The 26653-nt window shown below is 44.4% G+C and overlaps 1 protein-coding gene across 1 annotated transcript; it reads left to right on the top strand.

Annotated features, from left to right (window-relative positions):
- The first annotated feature begins 1670 nt into the window (after nt 1-1670).
- On the top strand, nt 1671-14388 carry LOC120020004 (protein FAM102B-like). The gene is made up of 11 exons (XM_038963425.1): nt 1671-1966; nt 5061-5181; nt 5451-5480; nt 8074-8190; nt 8851-8897; nt 11195-11307; nt 11484-11579; nt 11775-12018; nt 12138-12274; nt 13850-13913; nt 14156-14388. Exons 1-11 carry the CDS (start codon nt 1821-1823, stop codon nt 14196-14198), a joined length of 1158 nt encoding a protein of 385 aa, XP_038819353.1. The 5' UTR covers nt 1671-1820; the 3' UTR covers nt 14199-14388.
- The last annotated feature ends 12265 nt before the right edge of the window (nt 14389-26653 follow it).

The raw sequence follows: 26653 nt of genomic DNA, 5'->3' as shown, positions 1-26653 counted from the left end.
TCGGCTGACTGAGATCATCTCGAACCTCTTCCCATGTCAACCCTGTCACACTCAGATGTCTCCCAGCAACTTCCACTACTGGCTGAATCGTCTCGGTTTTAGACTCTACTTTAGCAGTGCTATTGATAGCTCCTGCTATGAACGTCACCAGCTTTCTCTTATCTATGTATACCATATCGCCTCCTACCTGCCCCGTAATCCCCGGTCTAGATGCTCCTACCCATCTCTCCCTTGAACCTGTATCTCCCTGTACCTGGAGCACCCTCACTTCCTCAGCATGACACCCTTCTCTCCACTCTCACTTGTTGCACCTCCACTGCCTGCTTCATAGCCTCACACCCACTATATGCCACAATATGAGCACTTTGGTTGTACACCCTCCCCACACTTCCCATACTCATGCTCCCCTCCACACCTGGCACACCTCTTTTTCTCTTTACAAGCTGTTGCCACATGCCCAAACCTCTGGCAGTTATAACATCTTAAAGGCTTCGGTACATAAGCCCTCACATAATAATTCATATATGATCGTGGACTTCAGGAAACAGCAGAAGGAGTACACCCCTATCCACATCGACGGGACAGCAGTGGAGAAAGTGGAAAGTTTTAAGTTCCTCGGCGTACGCATCATGGACAAACTGAAATGGTCCACCCACACAGACAGTGTGGTGAAGAAGGCGCAACAGTGCCTCTTCAACCTCAGGAGGCTGAAGAAATTTGGCTTGTCACATAAAACCCTCACAAACTTTTACAGATTCACAATTGAGAGCATCCTGTCGGGCTTCATCACCGCCTGGTACGACAACTGCACCACCCACAAACGCAAGGCTCTCCAGAGGGTGGTGCGGTCTGCACAACGCATCACCGGGGGTAAACTACCTGCCCTACAGGACACGTACAGCACCCGATATCACAGGAAGGCAAAAAAGATCATCAAGGACAACAACCACCCGAGCCACTGCCTGTTCACCCCGCCACCATCCAGAAGGCGCGAGATCAGTACAGATGCATCAAAGCTGGGACCGAGAGACTGAAAAACAGCTTCTATCAGACTGTTAAACAGCCATCACTAACACAGAGAGGCTGCTGCCTTAATACAAACTTGACATAACTTTAATAAATTGATCACAAGTCACTTTAATAATGTTTACATATCTTGCATTACTCATCTCATATGTGTATACTGTATTTTATACCATCTACTGCATCTTGCCTATGACGCTCTGTCATTGCTCATCCATATATTTATATGTATATATTCTTATTCCAGTCCTTTACTTAGATTTGTGTGTATTAGGTAGCTGTTGTGGAATTGTTAGATTACATGTTAGATATTGCTGCACTGTCGGGAACTAAAAGCACAAGCATTTCGCTACACTTGCAATAACATCTGCTAACCATGTGTATGTGACCAATAAAATTTGATTTGGTGTCCTATGGTTACTTTATTTGGCAGTACCCGGTCCTTGAAGTGTAACAGAATAGACGGGCTATCTACCCTAACTCCACCTCTTGTTGCTTGCATTCTTTGAACATGCACTAGAACGCCTCCTCTCAAATTGTCGCTTGCCGGTAGTGTTAACACTCACTGCGCCGTGAACTAGTTAGGGGTCGCTCTGTTACTCATTAACCCTAGCTATAGGTAAGGGGGCGTGAAGTATTTGAACTCAACGTCAAACGCTAAATGAACTCAGACAGTCAGTGGCAAGTGGGAGCAGTGACAGTCAAGAAGCTCGACCTTTGGCTAGCTTCAGATACTTTTTTTTAGGCGCCGTCTGTCTGGCTAGCGACCGACAGAGTTACCAAGTTACTTTAGCATAATGTCGTTCATTATGATGAAGAAAAAGAAATTCAAATTTAAGGTAGATTTCGAGTTGGACGAACTATCTTCTGTTCCATTTGTTAACGGGGTCTTGTTCTGCAAAGTACGACTGCTAGACCGTGGCTTTACAGAAGAGTCCTCTCGGTAAGAGAACGCCTTTCCTCTTTTAAGCAACATACAGAGGTGAGAGCGATTACTGCTGGCAATAGTGGCATTGTTAGCCAGATACAGCTAGCAGCTATAGTTAGCTAACTAACTTCACCCTCTAGCTAACTACCTTAGTCATGAATACAGTGCGTTGCATGTGAATAATGTGCTGTGTGTAAGTTAATAGCTAACAATGTCTCTTTTCATTTATTAACGTTATACAATATGTGGCCTAGTATTCCAAATTATGTTATTTTTACCTCTTTGTTATTTTGATGTAGTTTCCATGGTAATTCGTCTGACATCTTGTTTTGACTGCTTTCTGATTGATTGTTCTGAGTGACTGACACAGCAACACCCCACCAGTCACGAGGCCCACTGTCAACCATGGCTAGACGTGTGAGGCTTGCTTGATCTGTGATATCTGACATTTTATGTAGCTTACCTTAAAACGTTAATATTGACCTTCAATTGCCAGACGTTTTAACGTTCGCTAGATTCCATTTTCCACTCTGAAATGCGGAGCAAAAGTAATGTATTTGCTTATCATTTTGTCAAAACCGATATTCCAATATCTCCTAGTTTAGACTGGCTAGGGTCTTGTTGATCAGACTAGTTGCAAAAACGTGGAAATCATTCATCCCCAATCCAACCCTGGTTTCATGGTAAATTTGGAGATTTTACATTTGGAGATTTTGCTAAAAACTCGTTTTGAATCAGTTAAAGATTGGATCAGTCAAGTCACGTTAACAGCGTCTAACTGAGTTCTCTCATGTTATCCATTTCTCTCATGTTACCCATTCACCATTCCTTCCTGTTTAGACCCTGTAACATCCCCTCCTCAGAATTCAGGATAGGACTTTGTCCGTGGCATTTGAACACACAGACTATTGTTTTCCCTAGAGAGAACTGATCTAACAGCTCTAACGGTTCCTTGTGGTATTTTAAGAGATTCACATGTCAACCGACTCAACCACACGAGGAGGACTGCACTTAAATGAGTCAGTCTCTGGAAAGTAGTGGACACAACTGGAGCACGTGCTAGCTCCTAATGTTCGACTTGGTTGGCATTCCCAGAGTGACTGCCTGCATTTGTCCAATTATGTAAACGTACCATACTGTACCTAGCCATTACTCAAGCCATTGTCGTGTTATTTTTTTAACCTGTGAAGAGGTTTTGAATGAGTATCTTGTTATTTAGAAAAATATGTTTTTGCTGTTCTATTAATATTATACATTTCCTTAGGCTCATTCGAACACACACACACAGACAGGCCATTAGCCTCCTCAGAGTCACTGAATGTGTGATTGAGTTGAAAGAATGGAAAAGGCAGCACTGAGTGATGTGATTATTTAAAAGCCTTTTTACAAGAATACCTGTCTGCTTTGGTCGACAGCCGATGTCTGTTCGACCTCTCCTTGAACTCTAATGTTCTATGAGGGAAGTCTAACCTTTACCCAGTTGAGAATTGTGTGTGTGAATTCAGAAAGTATTTAGACCCATTGACTTTTTCCACATGTTGTGACGTTACAGCCTTATTCTAAAATGGATTAAAAAATAATATTCTTACCCCATAATGACAGCGAAAACAGGATTTTAGAAATTCTAACAGAAATACCTTATTTACATAAGTATTCAGACCCTTTGCTATGAGACTCGAAATTGATCTCTGCTGCATCCTGTTTCCATTGATCATCCTTGAGATGTTTTTGCAACTTGATTGGAGTAAATCTGTGGTAAATTCAATTGATTGCATATAATTAGTAAAGCCACACACCTGTCTAAATAAGGTCCAACAGTTCACAGTGCATGTCAGAGCAAAAACCAAGCCATGAGGTCGAAGGAATTGTCCATAGAGCTCCAAGACAGGATTGTGTCGAGGCACAGATCTGGGGAAGAGTACCAAAACATTTATGCCCCATTGAAGGTCCCCAAGAGCAAAGTGGCCTCCATCGTTCTTAAATGGAAGTTTGGAACCCCCAAAACTCTTCCTAGAGCTGGCTGCCCGGCCAAACTGAGCAATCGGGGGAGAAGGCCCTTGGTCAGGGAGGTGACCAAGAACCCGATGGTCGCTCTGACAGAGCTTCAGAGTTCCTCTGTGGAGATGAGAGAATTGACAGTCCATCATTACTTTAAGACATGAAGGTCAGTCAATCCAGAAAATGTTAAGAGTTTCTTCAAGTGCAGTTGCAAAAGCCATCAAGCGCTATGATGAAACTGGCTCTCATGAGGACCACAACAGGAAAGGAAGACCCAGAGTTACCTCTGCTGCAGAGGTTAATTAGAGTTAACTGCACCTCAAATTGCAGCCCAAATAAATGCTTCACAGAGTTCAAGTAACAGACACATCTCAACATCAACTGTTCAGAGGAGACTGCATGAATCAGGCCTTCGTGGTTGAATTGCTGCAAAGAAACCACTACTAAAGGACAACAATAATAAGAAAAGACTTGCTTGGAACAAGAACCACAAGCAAAGGACATTAGACTGGTGGAAATCTGTCCTTTGGTCTCATGAGTCCAAATGTGAGATTATTGGTTCCAACCGCCGTGTGTCCGAACTTTTGAATGGTACATATATATGCCATTGTGAGATTATTGGTTCCAACCGCCGTGTGTCCGAACTTTTGAATGGTACATATATATGCCATGCCATTCAGCAGATGCTTTTATCCAAAGCGACTTAGTCATGCGTGAATACAACTACGTTTTTTTCCACCTGCATTAATGCTGAAGCACCTTACATATCACTTGCTCTGAAGAGCCAATGCATAGTGCTCTTCATTCCTGGAGCCTACATCTGTCACTGTGAGGGGCCAGAAGCGTAGACCACTGCCATCACCTTTCAAAATCTATAATTCACTTAGCCTAGCCTACATCTATTTATGTGAGACTAATCCATAGGAAGGGAAAGAGCACGGGGAAGTTTGTTATTTTTTTTACTTGAAGGCGTTTATGTTCCACGTCTCATCTGTCGCACACAGGATCTTCTCATTGATCGTGTTCTTTGTTGACAGCCTAGATTTATCTTAGCCATTAATCAGACAGTTGTGTTTTTTGATTGTACGGCTACTAACTGTGTCTTCTCCAGGGAGCAGGTCCAGGCTAACTGTGTGCGCTGGAGGAAGAGGTTCTCCTTCCTGTGTAAGATGAGTGCCAACGCCGGGACAGGAGTACTGGACCCCTGTGTGTGCCGGGTGTCTGTGCGCAAGGTACAGGACTCACTACAACAGTGCTGTCAAAGTCATGTGAATGCTATGTCAAGTTCAATTGATGACAAGAATAGGTATGCTACTGGTAGGTATACTAATAGGTCTACTGCTAAAATATGTCTACTTGGTCAACTACAGGCTGTCAAGATGTCAATCGCTGTTAAGACTTTTGCTACAAAATCTGTGTTTTGAGATCGAAAGTGGCGATGTACTTGCAGCACACAAGGATTGTTTGTTTGATGGATAACTATTTATTTTCATCTTTTTAGGAAATGAAGGGTGGAAAGACCTTTGCCAAGGTAATCTTTTTGCTTTTGAATTCAGTCAATGACCATCTTGGCATGTGGACATTTTAAAGTAAATACACAACAGAACATTCTTATCATAATGCAAATTATAGTTAGTCATTCACCGCCTGAAAGTCATTTGTCCATTGTCTGTAAAGGTGAGGTTAAAGAGGATAGTTAGCCTGTTACTGCGAACTTCCGTCTTTGGTTACTGATTGCTGTTTAACACTTATCTGTCCTTAAGCGGTCATTAATGTTTATGTGGCAGTAACTAAAGAATGACGTCACTACCGCATGACTCATTCTTGAAAGGGAAGTGCATTGAAAGTAGAGCTGTTGCGGTGACCGTATTACTGCCACACCGGCGATCACTTGTCAGTAACACAAGAAAATGACATAACGATAGTGAGGCTATTACAGGGGGTACCGGTACCGAGTCAATGTGCAGGGTTACAGGTTAGTTGAGGTCATTTGTAAAGTGACTATGCATACTATAGATAACAAACAGCGAGTAGCAGCAGTGTAAAAAAAAAAAAAGTGTCAGTGTACAGTCTAGGTGGCCATTTGATTAATTGTCCAGCAGTCTTATGGCTTGGGGGTAGAAGCTGTTAAGGAGCCCCTTGGTCCTAGACTTGGCTCTGATGCTGCTGATGGTCATTAGTAGCCTACCAAACTTGCTAACTGCCTGGTACTCTGCACTCTTGTCCCTCTAATCACTCTGACATCAATGCAAATCTAATCAAACACCTCATGATAGTCCATGATAGTCCATGAGCACATGTTGTGCAACATTTCAATAGACTATGCAATTGTGTGAGAAAACAGTGATGGCCTCTACTAAAAAGAGGAGGATCCCATCAGCTTTCTATAGACTAGGCCTACTATATTTATTTCTCAACTTTCCTAATATTAAGCGCATTGTTTGTCTTTGAAACAGGAGTATAGCCTACCTGGCTGGCATGAAAATTAACCAGAGGAAAAGCATCCTCCATTTGCTATTTAAGTGCATAGATGACATGCATTTTTTTCACGCTGCCCTTGTTTCGAGACAGGTACATGATAATGGTCCATTCTAAATCAAAACAAATTTCACACATATATTTTTTAGTACAAGATTAAATCAAGAATAGCCTGAGTGACAATGTTAGCCTATCACACGTGAATTATATATCATTACTTGTGAATGATACCCAGCATAAGAAATTGCCATTGCATGCATAATCGCATTTGCGGTCACTTTTGATAATGGTGTTTTCCCGCTAATGGAACATTCGCGCTTATAGTGTACTGCCGTGTGCGCATTGCTGCGCTTATAATATGAAGAAATAGCCTAATAATTTATTTATGCTAGTGGTTGTATTAATTTGGGATTTATTGTATCCCACAACTGTTCCCAAACTATGTTTGGAATATTTATTTCTCTCACAGAATAGGTCAACTTTTGTACTATGATGATAGTAGATTGACATAGTCTAGTGCTTTTTCTGTTTGTTAGGCCTATTCATCTTGTTGGCTGACAAAGTAAATGTGGACAGTTCTTCCAATATCTTCAATATGCACCTCGGAATTGGATAAGGACGTGCGCAGTTACCTTCCCGATGTCTGTCTTCACTTGTAGCCTGTGAGAAAGACCCGATCACGTGATGGAGATGTGAGTGAGAGGCTATTCGGAGCGCGCAGCACTCGGGGTGAAGAGCACAACGTAGCACTCCGGGGGCAACTAGGTTGCGTTATGGCCACAAAGGGGATGCCACCGTGAAATTCGAGGCATTATCAAGTGCTTGTCAAATTGTGAATGAGAGACTAATGAAGTGTGTACAGCCTGCGCAAAAAAAACAAAGCAGAGCTCATGCCTTTCAAGCAACTTTTTTCAAATCTTTATTAGTCGTGTCATGCAGCCTTACAATCTATTAAAAATCAAAACATATAGCCTAACGTTTGTAGAACAACGAAAGTTGCTCCTATATGCTTCATTTAGAGTTATTAATTATCTATTTCTTTGTTAACCCCTCAACACAGAATAGCCGCATGTGCGCACTCCCTCAAATCGTTTGGAGAAAATATTTATATTTTATTCAGATCTGTTCAATTGTATTCTTTAAACTATAAAATGACATAAAATAATGCCACGGAATTGTAAGCAAATCTTGCCTGCTAAATGAACTAGTATAGCCCACAGATTTGGCATAGCCACATCAGAACCTAACATAAGGACAACTCACGAGTATACTATGTTTTTTTTTAAATCATGCTTCTTTAGACCTGTCTAAAATATATATAATGGATTTATTGTGAAGGTGTAGGCTATATTACATTAAATATAGTACTAGACTTTAATTTTTTTTTTTTAGATGTTCCAAAGGTCTACATCAATAGGCTATGCGTGGAAGCCAGGAGGTGCTAAATGTGTTAATGGTCAATTACCATGAGTTGTTTGCTTGCAATCACCCGCTGACAAATGTAATGGTTAAAGACCACTACAATAGCTACTTGCAGATGTGATTGTTAGAAACAGAGTGCTCTGTATTAGAACTCTACGGAACTGAGGCTCTGTTGCCAAGCGGTTACCGTAAACCTGAATAGATCTGTTCTCTCTCTTCTGTAGCTGGGTTTTGCTGACCTGAACCTGTCAGAGTTTGCTGGCTCTGGCAGAACAACGCGCCGATGCTTACTAGAGGGTTACGACACCAAGAACTCCAGACAGGACAACTCTATACTCAAGGTACAGTTAGACAGGCCTCCAAAACATCTACTGTATAGGACGTGTGTATGACACTGGAGTCTGTCCTTCTCTGCCCTAGTCTACTTGGCTCTGTCCTATCACTGTACAATGAGGAGCCCTACTTGTCTACACCGGGATCACTGCTCTTAAAGGACTGGATAGATGAAAGAAATACACTGATTAGCCTACACAACTTCAGCTATCCAGTCTGTTACTAATGAGTGTTCATGAGGGAGAGGAGACCAGGAAGGGAACCATGTGAGAGTATTGGGTCATAGGCAACATACCCAAGTATTGGCACACTTTGGAAGTAAGCACATGGTTAGCTATCACAGTCCTCCCCCCTAGTCACCATATGTTTACTAATGTGTATGGGTAAACCGTTCCTAACGGGTATGTAATACCACTCCATAGGGTTCAGGATTAGGTAGTCTAATGATGCGACTGCTCTAACATGTACGTGCAGACAGGCACCTCTGAGCCTGTGATATTGGAGAAGTACCTGTGTCATGAATGTATATTGTACATGCTTCGGGTAGAATTTGTACTTTGACACAGGTCTAGGATCACTTAATCCTATTTCATAGGGCCTGTGGATGTGTATGAGCCGTGCTGCCATTTTTGGGGGGGGCTGACATGTTTTTTTCACCTCTGTCACAGGTTGTCATTAGTACACAGCTCATGTCTGGGGACCCCTGCTTTAAAACGTAAGTGCACCTTTCATTACCGTTTATTTTCAACCCTCCTGGTGGGTTAGATCACAAAACGGACTTCACTGATTTTAGATCAGTGGTACAACTGCAGGATTAGCATATCGGAAATGAATGCAGTTTTGGCCCATTATTCAGTAAAGGTAAGTGGGAAACATTGATGTGACAGACAGAAGTCTGCATCTGGCCAGACCACAGACACACAGAGCAAACCACCAACCTACATATGCATTCAGCATCCTGTCTCTGAGTACACCCAGACACTGCTGCTATCTCTGTGGCTTTATGAAACAGTGTCACAGAAACACGGGGTTAGTTGCTGTCCTGTGTTTGTAAAAGTTCAAGCGTTGGCACAGTTTCCTCAGCACCACATGAACAATTTCAAGTTAAGTTATACTTGTGGACTCAAATCAAACCAACTTCTGCCGTTGAAAAATGAATAGCAACAGTTCTGTTGTTTAGATATGCTAAGCTGATGATAAGAGAACTTCCCCACAGATTCTGTCTGCCTTCTGTTGTTAGAAACGACTGATTTGAGCGTGACGTGCCCACACACTCCCGGCAGCGCCTTTACTATGGACACACACGTAAACAAACACACCCACTGAATCACACTCTACTGCACCACCCCTGTACTCTCTCTCTCTCTCGGAACACGATGCTCTATTGTCTGAATCCCACAGTGGAGGAAACCGAATGGAATATAACGTTTACAGAGCCTTTTATGTTAGCCTTTATTGAGCATTCAGAGTAGACAATAAAAACATATTGTGTCTGAGAGTGGGGTAACTTGAGTGCACAGAGTCACAGAGGAGGACAAGCCAGAATGGCAAACAAGCAGACTCCGGACATTGTACTCAGTGGTATTGAGGTATAATTTTACTATGGAGGGGGGTGGTGAAAATGGACTTAGAATCAGTCCTCACTAATGCAGTGAATGTTGGAGTGTGGGAGGGTTGCCTTGGCTAATGCCTCTGATGACACAGTGGAGAGATTGTGGGAGAAAGCTTTCATGCAATCATGAAGTGCTGGTGTGTCTCAGTGCTCCCCGGTGTCCCCCACAGAGTGTGTCTGTGTCTTTTACTGAGCTTTCCTCCTACAGAATGTGACTCACACACAATGTTTGTGTTGGCAGTATTGTAAGAGCTCTGTGGAAGGGAGGGGGAAATGTACAAATTTGCCAATAACAGCTAGTTATAAAGTATTTTGTCTGTAATGTATTTTTTGTTATATGTCGGACACCAGTAAGACTAAGACTAGCTGTCGCCATTGGCGTCGGCTAATGGGGATCCTAATAAATAAATAAAAAAATCTTTATTGGTCTATTAATAACCAATTTACCACCCGGTGCCCCTGCACATTGACTCTGTACCGGTACCTCCTGTATATAGCCTCACTATTGTTATTTCACTGCCGTGTTATTTTTTTTACTTGACACGTATTTTTCTTAAAACTGCATTGTTGTTTAAGGGCTTGTAAGTAAGCATTTCACTGTAAGGTCTACACCTGTTGTATTCGGCACATGTGACAAATAAGATTTGACGTGGTGACGTCACCGGGCAAGCCGAAACTTCCGCCTATGCAAACAGGCTGAATTAGAAGGTCCTGTGTAGATAGTTGCTGGTTGAAAATACAATCAGGAAATAACACAGATTATTATTTTTTTTAAATCACACTTTTACATTGTTAGTTTCATCAGCAAGAACAGAATTTTGACTGCGCTGGGCCTTTGACTAACTTTCTCTCCTCCCAGTGTCTCTCTTTTTAAATGTCTCTCTCCCACTCTCTTCTTCTCCCTCACTTTCACTGTCTCTCGGTCTCTTGTATGTCATTTGAGTCCACCCCCTCTCCAATCTTGAGTTAGACCCGTTCATCTAAGAAAAATAAAAGAAGTGAGACCTGGTGGTTTCCTGTGTTGTGAAAGTGGGGTTATTAAAGATGAACGTGAAGCTCAGCTAACCGGATATACGGCTCATAAAAACCTCTTGCTAATAGATCAGCACTTCTGATAGGATATGATTCACGTGTTCCAGTTCCACAGAAGAACTTTGCTTTCACAAAAAAAATACAATTCTAAAGGGACGGGTCACATTATGGCTTTAGATGTTACATTAACATGTATTCAATTCAGCCACTGACTTTGAAATAACCATTTGGACAAACAAATGAAAGACTCAAACCAACCAACAACCATGCATGGTAGGGAGTAGTAGGTTTGGAACAGATGGTGTTGTTTGTAAAGCAGCTGATCGGGTCAGTGAAAGCAGTTAATGTGACTGACAATGTCCCTGCAGGCCACCGTCCACGGCCATGAAACTGGGCCTTCAGCAGGCTGAGGCAGAGTGTCTCCACGAAGACAGGAAGGGAGGACACACACACACACCAACACCCTGCCTCCCCGTCTCAGGTACACACACACACACACACACACCCAAACACACACATACTTCCCGCCGGCTCTGTACATATAACACTTTGATTTACAAGGATTGCAGGATTAAACCCTGTTTATCAGTAATCATTAGTGCTGAGGTTGTGTATTGACATTGTCAAATTATTGTACTGCTGTTCCCTCCTGCTCAGAGCCCCCAGGGAAGTGTGCATCTGTTCCTGATGAACTGGGAGCATGTGGCCATTCTAGAACATCCAGCTACGCCAGCCAACAGTCCAAAGTCTCAGGTAGCTACACGCCTAGTCTGAACCAAATATGGATGCGAAAAGGCTATGACTTGTGTCATGAACTAAATAAGATATGAACAGTAGGCATGAATGTCTGAAAAGCTATAGCTTGCTGTCAAAGTTATGGTTCTTGTTGTGAAATCTGTGGCTGTCTCTGTTGTGTGGAGGGTAACATTACCAACTCGTTCCTCATAGGCTACAGCACAGGTCACTCGCGCTCTTCCAGCCTATCAGAGCTCACGCACAAGAGGAACCCCTCAGCAGGCTCCGCCTCGACGGGCATTGCAAGCATTCCTGAACCCAGCGAGGACCGGGGGACTGAGAAGGGGGAGAAGGAGGCCCGCTCTACACCCCCGGTCTCTGTCACCTGTGCCTACTCCCCCATGCGTGAACATCCCCCCACCCCCGCAAAGAGCTCTGCCTCAGAGAGACTGAGCAGGTAATATTCACATACTTTGTTGAAAGGTCAGAGATGAGTATCCCAATGTAATCAACAGGAGTCTTTCTTTCCATCTCATCCACCAGTGCTTTTTTTTTCTTCTTACGTGTGTGCCTTAGGCATCTGATGAAGCAGAACTCAGTGGAGTCTCAGCTGAAGAGAGTGGATGCTACCCGGGTGGATGCGGACGACATCGTGGATAAGATCCTCCAGAGCCAGGACTTCAGCCACGGCCTACTGGACTCCAGCACTGAGGGTACGCTCACAAGCCCAGGCTTTAGTTCAGGGGGATAGGGTTAGGCTTAGCTCAGTGGGGGCGTGGCAATCTTTACCAAGGATCACCTTCAGTGCTCGGTTGTCTCCACCAAGTCTGTCCCCAAACAATTTGATTTGCTGGTTTTAAGCATTAAACTTTCAAATAGCTCTTTGTTGACTGTTGCTGGGTGCTATCGTACTCCATCAGCACCGGCCTGTACCCTACCTGCCCTAAGCTCTCTCCTGGCCCCTTACACCAAGTCTGAATTTGTCCTGCTAGGTGACCTAAACTGGGACATGCTTAAACCACCTGACCAAGTCCTAAAGCAATGGGACTCCATAAATCTCTCAGATTATTACCAATCCCACAAGGTATGACTCCAAACACCCAGAAAAGGCTACTCTCCTCGATGTTATCCTCACAAATAATCCTGATAGGTATCAGTTTGGTGTTTTCTGTAATGACCTTAGTGATCACTGCTTTACAGCCTGTATTAGTAATGGCTGCTCAGTGAAACAACCTGTCCTGATTTGATTTGATTTGACTCTTGGAGAAAAAAAAATGTTTTAATGAGCAAGCCTTCCTTCATGACCTGGCCTCTGTAAAATGGTATAGAATCAGCTTGATCAGCTCTGTCGAAGACGCTTGGACCTTCTTTTTTGATATTTTCAATGTTATTGTTAACAAACACGCCCCCATAAAGAAAATGAGAATTAAAATCAGGTTCAGCCCCTGGTTCGACCGTGATCTTGCAGAGTTACTCCACCGCAAGAATTCCATTTGCCGAATGGCTCGGGACACCCATACTCAGGCTGACTGGCTCTGTTCAGGCAAATGAGAAACAAGTGCACTCAGGCTATCCGGAAGGCCAAAGGAAGTTACTCTAAGGAGCATTTCTCTCTCTGTGTGTCTAACCCCAAGAAGTTCAGGAAAACAGTTAAAGACCTGGAGAATAAACCCTCCTCTTCACAGCTGCACATGTCCCTTTAAATTGATGATGTGGTTGTTAAGAGAAGAAGCACATGGCTGAGCTCTTTAATCACCACTTCATTAAGTCAGGATTCTGTCACATATAGGACAGACACTTCAGAACAAACTTCCTTTAGATTTTTCTTGGGGGGGACTCTCTGTTCCATGTAGTGAATCTGTTATTCAATGCGTTTGTATGGGCTAATGGCAGTAAGGCCAAATCAGATTTTCCATAAAATAATTGTCTTTTTTTTCTTCGATACATCAAGGGGTCTTAAAATTCCAAATCAAATAGCAAAATGATCCTTGGTATGACCTTATTAAAACAATTCATTATAGTGTAGTAGAAACCCCCTCCCCTGGTTTAGACATGGATTAGACTAATGGGTTAACAGATTACTATATTTGACATTTGAAGTGACACATTTCTAGTTCTTTGCTGCTAAAGCAAAGTCCCTCTATGCCATTCCTCTTTCTCATTGTGAATAATACTCTTGTCAATAACCACTTATTTTTAGATGGCTCATTGTTGGTTCCTAAGCAGTTTTCGCAGCGCTGCGACCTTGCGTTGATTGACAGTAACTTACTTGTTTGTGCGTGTTACAGAGGAGGGGCTCAAGCTGTTTGTTGGTCCTGGTGGAAGCACGGCGCTGGGCAGCCAGCACACCAGGTTGGTGACATCATTACCTAATGCATCAGAAGTGGGTGACACCATAGAAATAGAATGACATAACAGCAGACACTGATATTTCACTTTTTTTTAACTGCACGAGGGCCAATCGATAGTTAAAGAATATGTGATTGATAGACTTTTTGTTGGTCGTGAAGAGTTGTTCAGTAATGCCCTTTCACTTGTTTGTGTGAGTTTTGGCTGGTGAGATAACATGTGTTATGTCTGGTGTTCTCTTTCAGGGTTGGGGCTGGGCCCTACGAGCAGGTGGTGATCAAACGCTAGCCTCCAGGGGGAGCGGACATGTGAGACTGCTCCCCCTAGTGTTAAAGGAAGGAGGTGACCTGAGGCTCATGTCAACATGTTTTTGAGAAGAGGAGGATATACAGTGCATTTGGAAAGTGTTCAGACCCCTTCCTTTTCCCACATGTTACAGCCTTATTATAACATGTATTCAATTACAGTTTTTCCTCATCAATCTACAAACAATACCCCATAATGACAAAGTGAAAACAGGTTTTAAAAAAACAGAAATACCTTATTACATAAGTATTCATACCCTGGCCTCCCGAGTGGTCCAGTGGTCTAAGGCACTGCATCGCAGTGCTAGCTGTGCCACTAGAGATTCTGGGTTCGAGTCCAGGCTCTGTCGCAGCCGACTGCGACCGGGAGACCCATGGGGCGGCGCATACTTGGCCCAGCGTCGTCCGCGTTAGGGGAGAGTTGGCCGGCAGGGATGTCTTTGTCCCATCGCGCACTCTGACACATTGGTGCGGCTGGCTTCCGGTTTAAGTGGGCATTGTGTCAAGAAGCAGTGCGGCTTGGTTGGGTTGTGTTTCAGAGAGCGCACGGTTCTCGAACTTCGCCTCTCCCGAGTCCTTACGGGAGTTGCAGCGACTACCAATTGACTACCAATTGGATACCAAGAAATTGGGGAGAAAAAAGTCATGCCCTTTGCTATGAGACCCGAACTTAAGCTCAGGTGCATCCTGTTTCCATTGATCATCCTTGAGATATTTCTAGAACTTGGTTGGTCCACCTGTGGTAAATTCAATTGGACATGATTTGGAAAGGCACACACCTGTTTATATAAGGTCCCACAGTTGACAGTGCATGTCAGAGCAAAAACAAAGCCATGAGTTCCGGAATTGTCCGTAGAGCTCCGAGACAGGATTGTGTCAAGGCACAGATCTGGGGAAGGGAACCAGAAAATGTCTGCAGCATTGAAGGTCCCCAAGAACACAGTGGCCTCCATCATTCTTCAATGGAAGAAGTTTGGAACCGCCAAGACTCTTCCTAGAGCTGTCCGCCCGGCCAAACTGAGCAATCGGGGGAGAAGGGCCAGACTCCGCCTTTGTGGTGGAGTGGCCAGACGGAAGCCACTTCTCAGTAAAAGGCACGTGACAGCCCGCTTGGAGTTTGCCAAAATGCACCTAAAGGACTCTCAGACAATGAGAAACAAGATTCTCTGGTCTGATTGAACTCTTTGGCCTTAATGCCAAGCATCCCATCTCGAGGAAACCTGGCACCATCCCTACGGTGAAGCATGGTGGTGGCAACATCATGCTGTGGGGATGTTTTTTAGTGGCAGGGACTGGAAGTCTAGTCAGGATTGAGGGAAAGATGAACGGATCAAAGTACAGAGAGATCATTGATGAAAACGTGCTCCAAAGCACTCAGGACCTCAGACTGGTGCGATGGTTCACCTTCTAACAGCACAACAACCCTAAGCACACAACCAAGACAACACAGGAGTGGCTTCGGGACAAGTCTCTGAATGTCCTTGAGTGGCCCAGCCAGAGCCTGGACTTGAACCCAATCGAACATCTCTGGAGAGTCCTGAAAATAGCTGTGCAGCGACTCTCCCCATCCAACCTGACAGAGCCTGAGAGGATCTGCTGAGAAGAATAGGAGAAACTCCACAAATACGGGTGTGCCAAGTTTGTAGTGTCATACCCAAGAAGACGCGAGGCTGTAATTGCTGCGAAAGGTACTTCAACAAAGGGTCTGAATACCGATGTAAATATGATATTTGTCATTATGGGATATTGTGTGTAGGTTGATGAGGGGGAAAAACGATGTAATCAATTTTAGAATAAGGCTGTAATGTAACAAAATGTGGAAAAAGTCAAGGGGTCTGAATCATTTCCGAATGCACTGTATGGACCTGAGTGGAGCAGTATAATGTTCTCTCTACCCAGAGGGGGTAGTGTTTCAATTCTGCAGGCCTTATGTAACCTTTTTAGATAAGTAGGAGAATACTGTGCTCTTACAACAAAATTGGCTTATGAAATGTTTTAATGGAAGTCAAATGGTTCTAGGTTATTACTCTGGGAGGTATGTTGTAATTTACAGTTGTATATTGCTGCTTGACATGTTCACTGTGTAAAGTGTGTAGTAGAGGACAAATGCAAGGTAACAAAGTTGACTCAGCTATTTTTTTGGTGCAACAGTTTACCTACCTTTTGTGAAAAAATGCATTGAAAGTATAGGGAGTGATCAGTTTATCTACGAATAAAAAAAAATGTAAAACCTGCACACACAGGTGTTTTAACTGACAAAATATGGCCATGAGCTCATTTTAATTTCCCACAATGACCTTAAAACGGACTAAAGAACTATACACACACACAGGTTGTGTGATGTCATCGACCTACAGGTGCCTGGTTCTGTCGTATGAACAAAGAGGAACTGACTATGTTTAGCTATACATGAACGCTCAAGCCGGGATTCTATAAGCAGCGGAATTATATATGGTACCAGATGGCGTTGCTGCTTGGCTCCTTTATGATGGAGTGATGAGAGAGCGAGGGAGGAGGAGGAGTGTTCACATCAGATGGAGTTGACGATGTCCTTGTAACTGGATTAGTTACTAGACAGACCTGTGGGTTGGTGTTGAATCCTCAGCAAAACGGTTATATAGTAGCTTCACTATGGTCTATGATCCCAATATTGACAACAGTTCAGTTCACACTTGCTTTGATTTACAAAATTGTATTTGTAAGTATTTGGAGAGGCCTCCTTGTGCAGACATCAAACCAAATGTTTATTCTTTTCAGAAAGCTTATTTTGATACTGTAGTAGTAAGTAGGAGGGAAAACTGATTTAGGGACAGTGAACATTTTGTTGACATTTTGCGAGTGGGAAGTGGGTCAAGGGCAGGTTCATTCAAGGAAAGGTTGAGTCAGTCAAGTACAGTGATCAAACCAGGACCAGTTCTGACAAGCATCTGCAAGGCCAAATGTGACCTTTTTGTTTAGTGCCTTGTTGAAATATTGTTTGTGGAGATTATGTCCATGACGCAGTATGATAAGTGTTGCCTCATTCAACCTCACATTCAATTAGCAGACCAGTTCTTGTATTTGTGTATGTTGATACTGTCTGCATTTATCGGTATGAATACAGATTAGAGAAGAGAAATGATGATTTTCATGTTACATTTTTAATGACTTTTTTATTTGTCCACTTTACCACAATGATACCTTTTTATAGCATGTCTTTATGATGTTGGTCTACCTCTTTGTTAGTTGCTTTTCTGGTTATTTCTGTAGGTTGATGTTGCAAGTGCTGGTGCCACATTGTTTAATTTTCTAAATGTTGGAAGATGGTTATTTCAATACTGTATCCCAATTCACAAACACATGCTGTGTTGTACTGTAAAGTACCCTGTAAAAAAAAATGTATTCCTTGCACGTGTCACCGGTGTATGTGACAATAAAACAATTCAATTTATTTAGTAAACAATGGTGCTTTTGCTCAATAGCGGTTGTTGTCTTTTCTCTGCTAAACTGTAGCCTACTTTTCCTTCCTTCCCAGCTACAAAAAATGGAATTAAAGTTTATTGATTGCATACACAGATCTGCAGATGTTCTAGCAGGTGAAGTGAAGTGCTTATGTTACTAGCTCCGACAGGGCAGTAGAATGCTTATGTTGCTAGCTCCGACAGGGTAGTAGAATGCTTATGTTGCTAGCTCCGACAGGGTAGTAGAATGCTTATGTTGCTAGCTCCGACAGGGTAGTAGAATGCTTATGTTGCTAGCTCCAACAGGGCAGTAGAATGTCTAGCGAATACTAATACACAAATAATCAACAACAAAAAAGAACAATCCAAAGTACATATATTAGTGAGAATACAGAATATAAATATGTGGTGTTTATAGACATATAATTTGATAAAGAAAATTTGTATGCACAGTAGTAGGTAGATTAGGATGAGCTACGTTGAGAATACAGTTTATAAATGCACAGAGTAAAGAGTCCTAGAGGGCAGGCAGCATGCCCCCTGTGATGCGCTGGGCTGACCGCAGAGCCATTCTGTTGAGGGCGGTGCATTCCGACAGAATGCACTCAATGGTACATCTGTAGAAGTTTGTGAGGGTCTTAGGGGCCATGCTGAATTTCTTCAGCCACCTGAGGATAGAGGCGCTGTTGCGCCTTCTTCCCCACACTGTTGGTGGGGTGGGACCATTTCAGGTCCTCACTGATGTGTCCGCCAAAAAACGTAAAGCTTTTGACCCCCTGCTGTTGCACCATCGATGTGGATGGTGGCGGGCACCCTCTTCTGACTCCTGTAGTCCACGATCAGTTCCTCTGTTTTTACATTGAGGGAGAGGTTATTTTCCTGGCACCACTCTGCCAGGGCTCTAACCTCCTCACTGTAGGTTGTCGTCGTCCTTGTTGGTAATCAGGCATACCACTGTCATGACATCAGCAAACTTGATGATTGAGTTGGAGTCGTGCGTGGCCATGCAGTCATGGGTGAACAGGGAGTACAGGAGGGGGCTGAGCACACACCCCTGTGGGGTCCCCATGTTGACGATCAGTGTGGCGGACGTGTTGTTGCCTACCCTCATCACCTGGGGTCGGCCCATCAGGAAGTATAGTTGCACAGGGAGGAGTTCAGACCCAGGGCCCCTTGATGGATTTTGAAACAGTGGATCCATTCAGGCTCAAAAAGCGGTTATATTACTCCTATCATTAGTACTCAACGCAGGGTCGTGTGGGGGTTGAGATAGCCCTCAGGGCTACTTGTCACCGCCAGTCTGGCAGCCCTGGCTCTGCATTGCAGGGCAGATGGCTTGCTGCAATGGATCTTTATACTATCACTGGCAAGGAGGGAACGTTCCGGAATAATATATTTAATTTACAGAGCTGCTGCACTGGATTGGGATTGGGATGCTGAGCCCAATTTCTGCTGCATAAAAAGGCCCATGTATTACAGCGAGGGGAAGAATGAACACATGTAGTGAAGAACTGTCTTTGACTCTAGCTTTTGAATATATGAGAGAAGGGATTTGTATGTTCTTGATTGTCAGCGTGTACTGCAGTGATGGAGGGGGAATAGTTGGAGCAGGGCTTGAACCACCAACACTATCTCCTGTGTCATAATGGCTCAGACTTCATGGCAATAATGTACAGTTGCACTAACTGTAAGTCACTCTGGATAAGAGCATCTGCTAAATGACTCAAATGTAAATAATGGCAAGAGCAGTAGGCATAAATAAATCAAAGCTTGACCGTTTACTTGTGTACACATATCTAGGACTGATCATATGCAAATGCTTCAAGACACAATAGGCTAGCCTAACACACTTAATAATGGATGGGAGAAAACGTGTTATTACATGTAGTAGTATTATGATCAGTTAGAATACATTTTTCAGAACAACATGATCGTGCATCTCATCGGTGTATACATTGAGTCAACGATTTTGAATTCCTCCCTGCAGCAGTTAGTGTACATGTAGAGCCTACTTTGGTACCCATTTAGGAGACTCACTCATTGGACGAGAGAAACACACTTCATGCCACTTCAATACGGAAGTTACTTTTTCGTAGCGGGTTAAGAGACTGGGGAAAAGGTTAGGGGGAAAAAACCTAATCTGCTACGAAAATCACTTTTTATCGAAGTGGCTTGAAAAGAGTGTCCCCGTTTGACGAACAGCGGCCTCCACTTCGGTGCTTTAAATGCCAACAGATTGGGCATGTTGCTAATTTGTGCACTGTGCAAAGGTAAAATGAGATGTGAAAAACCATGGTAGTAGATATTGTGGACTCCTTGGCCTTCATGTGTAGGGCATCAATATGACTGCTCCACATACGAGCAGGACTGCACAAATACAAGAAGTAGTGAAGGCAGCCAAAGACATTCTGGGGATTTCTGAAGTTACTATAGAAATTATACATCGAATGCTGAATCAAAATTCAAAGGATGACCAGGATAATTAGTATCATGGTGTTCCTTGTTGTCCAATGGAACGCCAGGAGTTTGATAGACAATGAACAAGCATTTAAGACATGTATATACTGAACAAAAATATAAACCCAACATGTAAAATGTTGGTCCCATGTTTCATGAGCTGAAATAAAATATCCCAGAAATGTTCCATACGCACAAAAAGCTTATTTATCTCAAATTTTGTGCACACATTTGTTTACATCCGTGTTAGTGAGCATTTCTCCTTTTCCAAGTTAATCCATCCACCTGACAGGTGTGGCATATCAAGAAGCTGATTAAATAGCAGGATCATTACACAGGTGCACCTTGTGCTGGAGACAATAAAAGGCCACTCTAAAATGTGAAGTTTTGTCACACAACACAATAACACAGATGGCTCAAGTTTTGAGGGAGCGTGCAATTGGCATGCTGACTGCAGTAATGTCCACCAGAGCTGTTGGCAGAGAATTGAATGTTAATTTCTCTACCATAAGCCACCTCCAACGTCCTTTTAGAGAATTTGGTAGTATGTCAAACCGGTCTCACAACCACAGTCCACGTGTAACCACGCCAGCCCAGGACATCCACATCTGGCTTCTTCACCTGCAGGATCGTCTGAAGGGGTGCTGATGAGTATTTCGGTATGTAATAAAGCCCTTTTGTGGGAAAAACAAATGCTGGCCCACCCATGGTTGTGCCCCTGCCCAGTCATGTGAAATCCATAGATTAGGGCCTAATGAATTTATAAAAATGTACGTATTTCCTTATGTGAACTGTAACTCAGTAATATTTTTGTTCATATACATGATTTAGATGTTTTACCAGACGTTATGTGTATACAAGAAACATGGCTTAAACCTCAGTTCGATTATATCATACCTGGGTTTATCTCTGAGAAGTGATAGTGCTCGGGTGGTGGGTGTGCTACATTTATCAAAGAAGGTGTAGCACATAGAGTGATTAACGGTTTCAAAGAACATGATTGTTTGGCGGTGGAGATGTGTAGAGAAGGGGGTATTATCACATTGTTTAATTACTGTAATCCTTGTAAACCCAATTCTGTGTGTGAATTAGACATAGTTGTGAAATCCAGTTCAGGTTATGAGGAGATATGGTGTGTAGATTACAATGCGGGTATCAGCTTGTGAGGTAGCACTGCCACGAATGCCAATGTTTTAATGGTTGAAGATTTTATGGAGCGGAGGGGACTAGTTTGTCTAAATGATGGTCGGGGGACATGGGTAAATATGACTAGAGGTACATCGTCATGTTTAGATCATACATTGGCGTCCTCCTCCATTTTTGGTATATGTGAGTGGGATGTGAAGATAGAATCCACAATTGGCATTGATAATTTCCCAGTTATGTGCAGCATAGATGTTGATGAATGTTTTCAGAAAAGGGAACTGGTTTCCCTGATCGTGATAATGCTTTTAAAACTTTCTAGAATAATTTTACATTTGATAGCATGATAGTCTTGGAAAGTCATTAAGAATGTAAAGAAAGGTGCATGGCGGGGATTCTGTTCTTCTATAGGAAGGGAAACAATTGGGGGATGTGTGGAAATTGTTAAAGAGGATGATGAGGAAGGAAAGACAGTACAGATACCTGAGGAAATGTTATGGCTGTTTTTTGCAGCAGTTCATAAAGTTGACAATCTAAGTGATGAATGTAGAAGACGTAAGTAAGAAAAGCTAAGAATGCATGAAGATGTATACCGTAAGGCGTGTGATTCAGGAGAATCACTGGATTGCAGAATTCACCATGGTTGAAATAACGAGGGCTTTGGAGGAGTGTGGTTGCACTGCTCCAGGTGAGGATCCATTATGCTACATTATGTTTAAACATCTGCCTATAGAAGTTTTGGGAAAGATTTTGAGTTTATGTAACAAAATATGGCGGACAAGAGTGCTACCATCAGGATGGAAATGTGCTGTGGTGTTGCCTTTTGTGAAGCCTGGTAAAGATCCATCCAGTCCTACTAGTTATAGACCTATTGCACTTACATCAAATCTCTGTACGTTAATGGAAAAGTTGATTGTAGGTAGATTTATGTATTATCTGGAACATAGGGGTCTATTAAGTCCATACCAGAGTGGATTCAGAAAAGGAAGGACCACCCTTGATGCATTAGTTAAAGTTACTACTTAGGTGACCAAAGATTTGGCAATGAAGGAAGTGATGTCAATAGTATATTTTGACATTGAAAAGTAAATGATACAATGTGGCGGGAAGGTCTACAGATTAAATTGAATGGAATGGGTATTAGTGGGAGAATGTACAACTGGATTATGGATTTCTTGTTTGACCGAACCTTCCAGGTCAGGGTGGGATCGGAGTTATCAAGAGAATACGAGGTGGAAATGGAACCCCACAGGGTAGTGCTATTGGTCCTATTTTATTCACGTTGATGATCAATGATATCTTCGGGAATATCGGACAGGGTATAGGGGCGGCCTTATATGCAGATGAGGGTGCCATTTGGAAAAGAGGAAGAAATGTTCCTTATGTAATAGAGAAAATGCAAGGTGCTCTTGTCACATGTTGTTCGCTAACAAGAAGATAAAGGAAGGTGTCAGTGTTCAATTATATGAGGAACGAATGGAAAGGGTAACAGAATTTACGTATTTGGGGCTATGGTTTGATGAAAAGCTTAAATGGAGACGTCATATTACATGTATTGACACTAAATGTAAGAAAGTATAAAATCTTATGAGGAGAGTAGTTGGGCATGATTGGGAGGCAAATAAGCAATCTTTACCGAATATTTATTGTACTTTGATGAGATCGTCCATAGATTACGGGTGCTTTGTATACGGTTCTGCGGCTTTTACATCGCTGTTGCGCCTTGATAGGATGCAAGCGAGGGCACTCAGGATGTGCAATGGTGCATTTAAAACTACACCGGTTGAGGCTTTACAAGTAGATACTTGGGAAATGCCACTATCCCTAAGAAGAGTTAAGATAGCCCTGGCATACTGGGCAAGACTGAAGGGTAGTACAGTAGATCATCCTACACTGACAATATTGGATGACTGCTGGGAATATGAACGATATCAAGAGGGGTTTTGGCTCAGATATTGGGAAAAGGGTTGATGACTATGGACTCAGGGACCTTGTTATTGGGCCATCTGTGGCAATAGGAAATGTGCCACCGTGGTTGATGGATTTTGATTGAAGAAAAGAAACAGTGGCGTGAAGAAGATAATGTAGGAACAAAAGTAGATCAATATATTAGTAATCAGTTTTATTCTTACCTTCCAATGTATACATATGGTTCAGAGGATCCCATGAACTGGAGGACAGGAGCAGGTGTATTTATTCATGAGTTCAGTGTTAATCTATGCAAGAGACTAACAAATGATTGATCTGTATATTCAACAGAAATGGTTGGATCATTTTTGCATTGCAATGATAGAGGGGGTGCAACCAAAAAGAGTAGTAATATGTTGGGACTCTGCATCACTTTTGTGTAGTTTCAAATCCGGAAAGTCAGAACGTGAGGAATTATGGATAGAAAGAATGACGCTGTTGTTGGGGTTGCAAAGAAAGAAATGGTATTGAAATGCAGTTCTGATGCATTCCGGCTCATACAGGAGTTAATGGAAATGATATAGTAGATATAATAGTGTAGCGACCCGCACAGACAGCTGTGTGTTATGTGTTAGGCTAGTAGGTGGTTGTGTTCGCGGGGTCCGACATGTCAGTCAACCTGCTATCTGCCAATCACGGGAATGCCTGGAATGTTCTGATGCCGGGCATCCTGGCGGTTGGCGGAGTGGCGTGGAGGGGGGTTGGGCAGGGGGATGGAGCATTGGAAGTTAAGACCAGGTTTTGCCTTTGTTCTCTCTCTTACGTCTGGGCTTCACAAGAGAAGGTCACGATTGGCTTGTGGGTTATCTTTCATTTATTTGGCGTGGGCTACGGCCAAACAGTAGCCTGTGTAAAGTTGGTTTAATAAACCGTCCATTCGTAAACTCAATCCTCTGTCTGGACAGTCGTTCTTTTATGATCTAGTCAGGTCATTACATTGGTGTCAGAAGTAAAAACGTTGATAAAAGTTTGCCAGCTAGCTAGCTGACTTCTGTGGCTAGCTACCGTAGGTGAGAACGGGGGTTGAAAATGCTTCGAGGGAATCCGAAAGTGAAGGTGGAGGTAGGGGACGATTATGGCCAAGGAGATACGTGTGAATGGACGTCGGAGGTTCTGGCTGAGGAGATCGCCAGGGCGTCGGAGCGCAGAGGCCGCTTGAGGGAGGACGCTAGAGTGATGGCGGCTGAAGCGGGCATGAGCGCCTCGTCGACTGTGTTTCGCGCGGATTCTGGTGGGCGGGCCGAAGTGGTGACGTCGACGCGGCGGGACGAGGAATCTGGGGCTCAGGATGTAAACAAACATGGCGGCGCCCAGTTCCCGGCTGCGTCCGTATCTGTTAAGACCCCGAAGTATTCCGGTAAGGCGGATTGGGAAGCTTTTCATGCTCAGTTTGAACTGTTAGCTCATTTTAGGGGGTGGTCGGATGAAGAAAGGGCACTGCAGTTGGCTTTATGCCTCACGGATGAAGCTCTGGCCTGTTTGATATTGATTAGCCCCGAGGACAGACATGATTATGGCGCTTTAGTGGGAGCACTGAGGAGGCGCTATGGACAGTGTGTACAGCCCGGGCTACTGCGCTCCGAACTGAGTAATAGACGCAGGCAGCCTGGAGAGCCTCTACGGGTGTTAGCTAATGACATTGAGAGCCTCTCTCGGCGGGCATATGCTCACATGCCCCCCTCCGTGCAGAGCGAGCTAGCACGGGACCAGTTCATACAGGCGCTCTCTCCTACGGAGCTGCGCATACAGACCCAGCTGGCTCATCCTGAGTCATTGCAGATAGCCTTGGAGATGGCTTTGGAGAGGGAGCTGGTGTGGGCTGGGACTTCAGCTGGGGCTTTGGTGGGGGTGCAGGGAGACACACCCTCTGTGCGAGCTGGGGGGCAGAGCAGCCCGGAGCCGGAAAAGCCTGCATGGGTGGCTGAAATGACAGAACTCATTCGTGCTGTGTCGCTACAGGCGGCACAAAACACACACCCTGGTCCCAGGGTCTGCTGGGGTTGTGGCCAGCCAGGCCATCTGTGCCGAAATTGCCCCATGTCCCCCAGAGCTCAGGGAAACGGCTCGGGGTCCGCATAGACCGGGTAGTGCGGACCCCTGGCTTTCTATCCCAACCACCATCATCTTCAGGAGGAGCCCACCGGCACAGACGGGGACGCAAGGCTCCACTTCCCCCAGAAGCAGACGAGAGCAAGCGAATGGAGCCTGTTGTTGTGGTGGGCCGGACCTGTGTTGGGGACTTTTGTCATGTCCCTGTCACTGTGGAGGGTGTGCCCTGCTCCGCCCTGGTGGACACTGGGTCCACAGTAACCCTGGTGAGGCCAGATATTGTGCCAGGTTGGACTCAGTGTGAGCCTACAACTGTGCAGCTCCGCACAGTCACAGGTGAGCTGGCACCCATGAAAGGGAAGGGAATAATGACTCTGACAGTAGGGGGCAGGACTGTGCGTCATCCTGTGTGGGTGGCGGCTGTGCAGGACCCTTGTATCCTGGGGTTGGACTTTCTTAGGAGCACAGGCTGCCAGTTAGACCTAAATAGGGGCACACTGAGCTTCCAGGGAGGGCCGGAAGTCACCATGGCCCCCCCTAATGTCACATTCACTCAACCCAACAAACCCTTTACTCCAACAGTTAAAGCAGCAGAGACTCATGGCTGCCCCCCCTCCCCCACAGCTGTGTGTGACTTTTCCCCAGCCCCCCTGTCACCTACTGCGGTGTGTTACATTCCCCCAGCTACCTCCATGACACAGCCCTCTGTGAGCCCAGGCCGCGCCCCCCCAGCCCAGCTACCCCAGATGGGAGAGGAGAGGACACTGTCTGCAGTGAGGGAGATATGGGGGAGGAACTGTGTTGGTCTTGACCCCGAGCAGCAGGAACGGTTGTGGCAGTTGCTGTTTGAATTCAGAGACAGCTTTGCGCTGAGTGAGGAAGAGGTGGGTCAGACTCATCTGGTGCAGCATGAGATCGACACAGGTGATGCTCGACCCATCAAGATGCGTCCCCGCCGTATCCCGCTGGCACGCCAGGAGGCGGCAGACAAGGCTGTGTTGGAGATGCAGCGGGCAGACTTCATTGAGCCCTCAGACAGCCCCTGGGCGGCGCCAGTCGTCATGGTTCCGAAGAAGGGGGGCAAGCTGAGGTTCTGTGCGGACTACAGGCGGCTGAATGAGGTAACCAGGAAGGACTCATACCCCATACCACGTATCGATGAGTCGCTGGACCTGGTTAGGGGGTCCTCCTGGTTCTCCTCACTAGACCTCCGCAGTGGCTACTGGCAGGTGCCCCTCTCCCCAGAGGCCAGAGCCAAAACTGCATTCTCCACTAACAGAGGACACTGGCAGTTCAAGGTCCTGTGCTTTGGCCTGTGCAACGCTCCAGCTACTTTTGAGCGTTTGATGGACAGGGTGCTGGATGGCATCCCCAGACAGCA

The sequence above is a fragment of the Salvelinus namaycush genome, chromosome 25 (assembly GCF_016432855.1).
Source record: "Salvelinus namaycush isolate Seneca chromosome 25, SaNama_1.0, whole genome shotgun sequence".
NCBI classification, from domain to species: Eukaryota; Metazoa; Chordata; class Actinopteri; order Salmoniformes; family Salmonidae; genus Salvelinus; species Salvelinus namaycush.
This window is presented reverse-complemented; position numbering and strand designations above follow the sequence as displayed.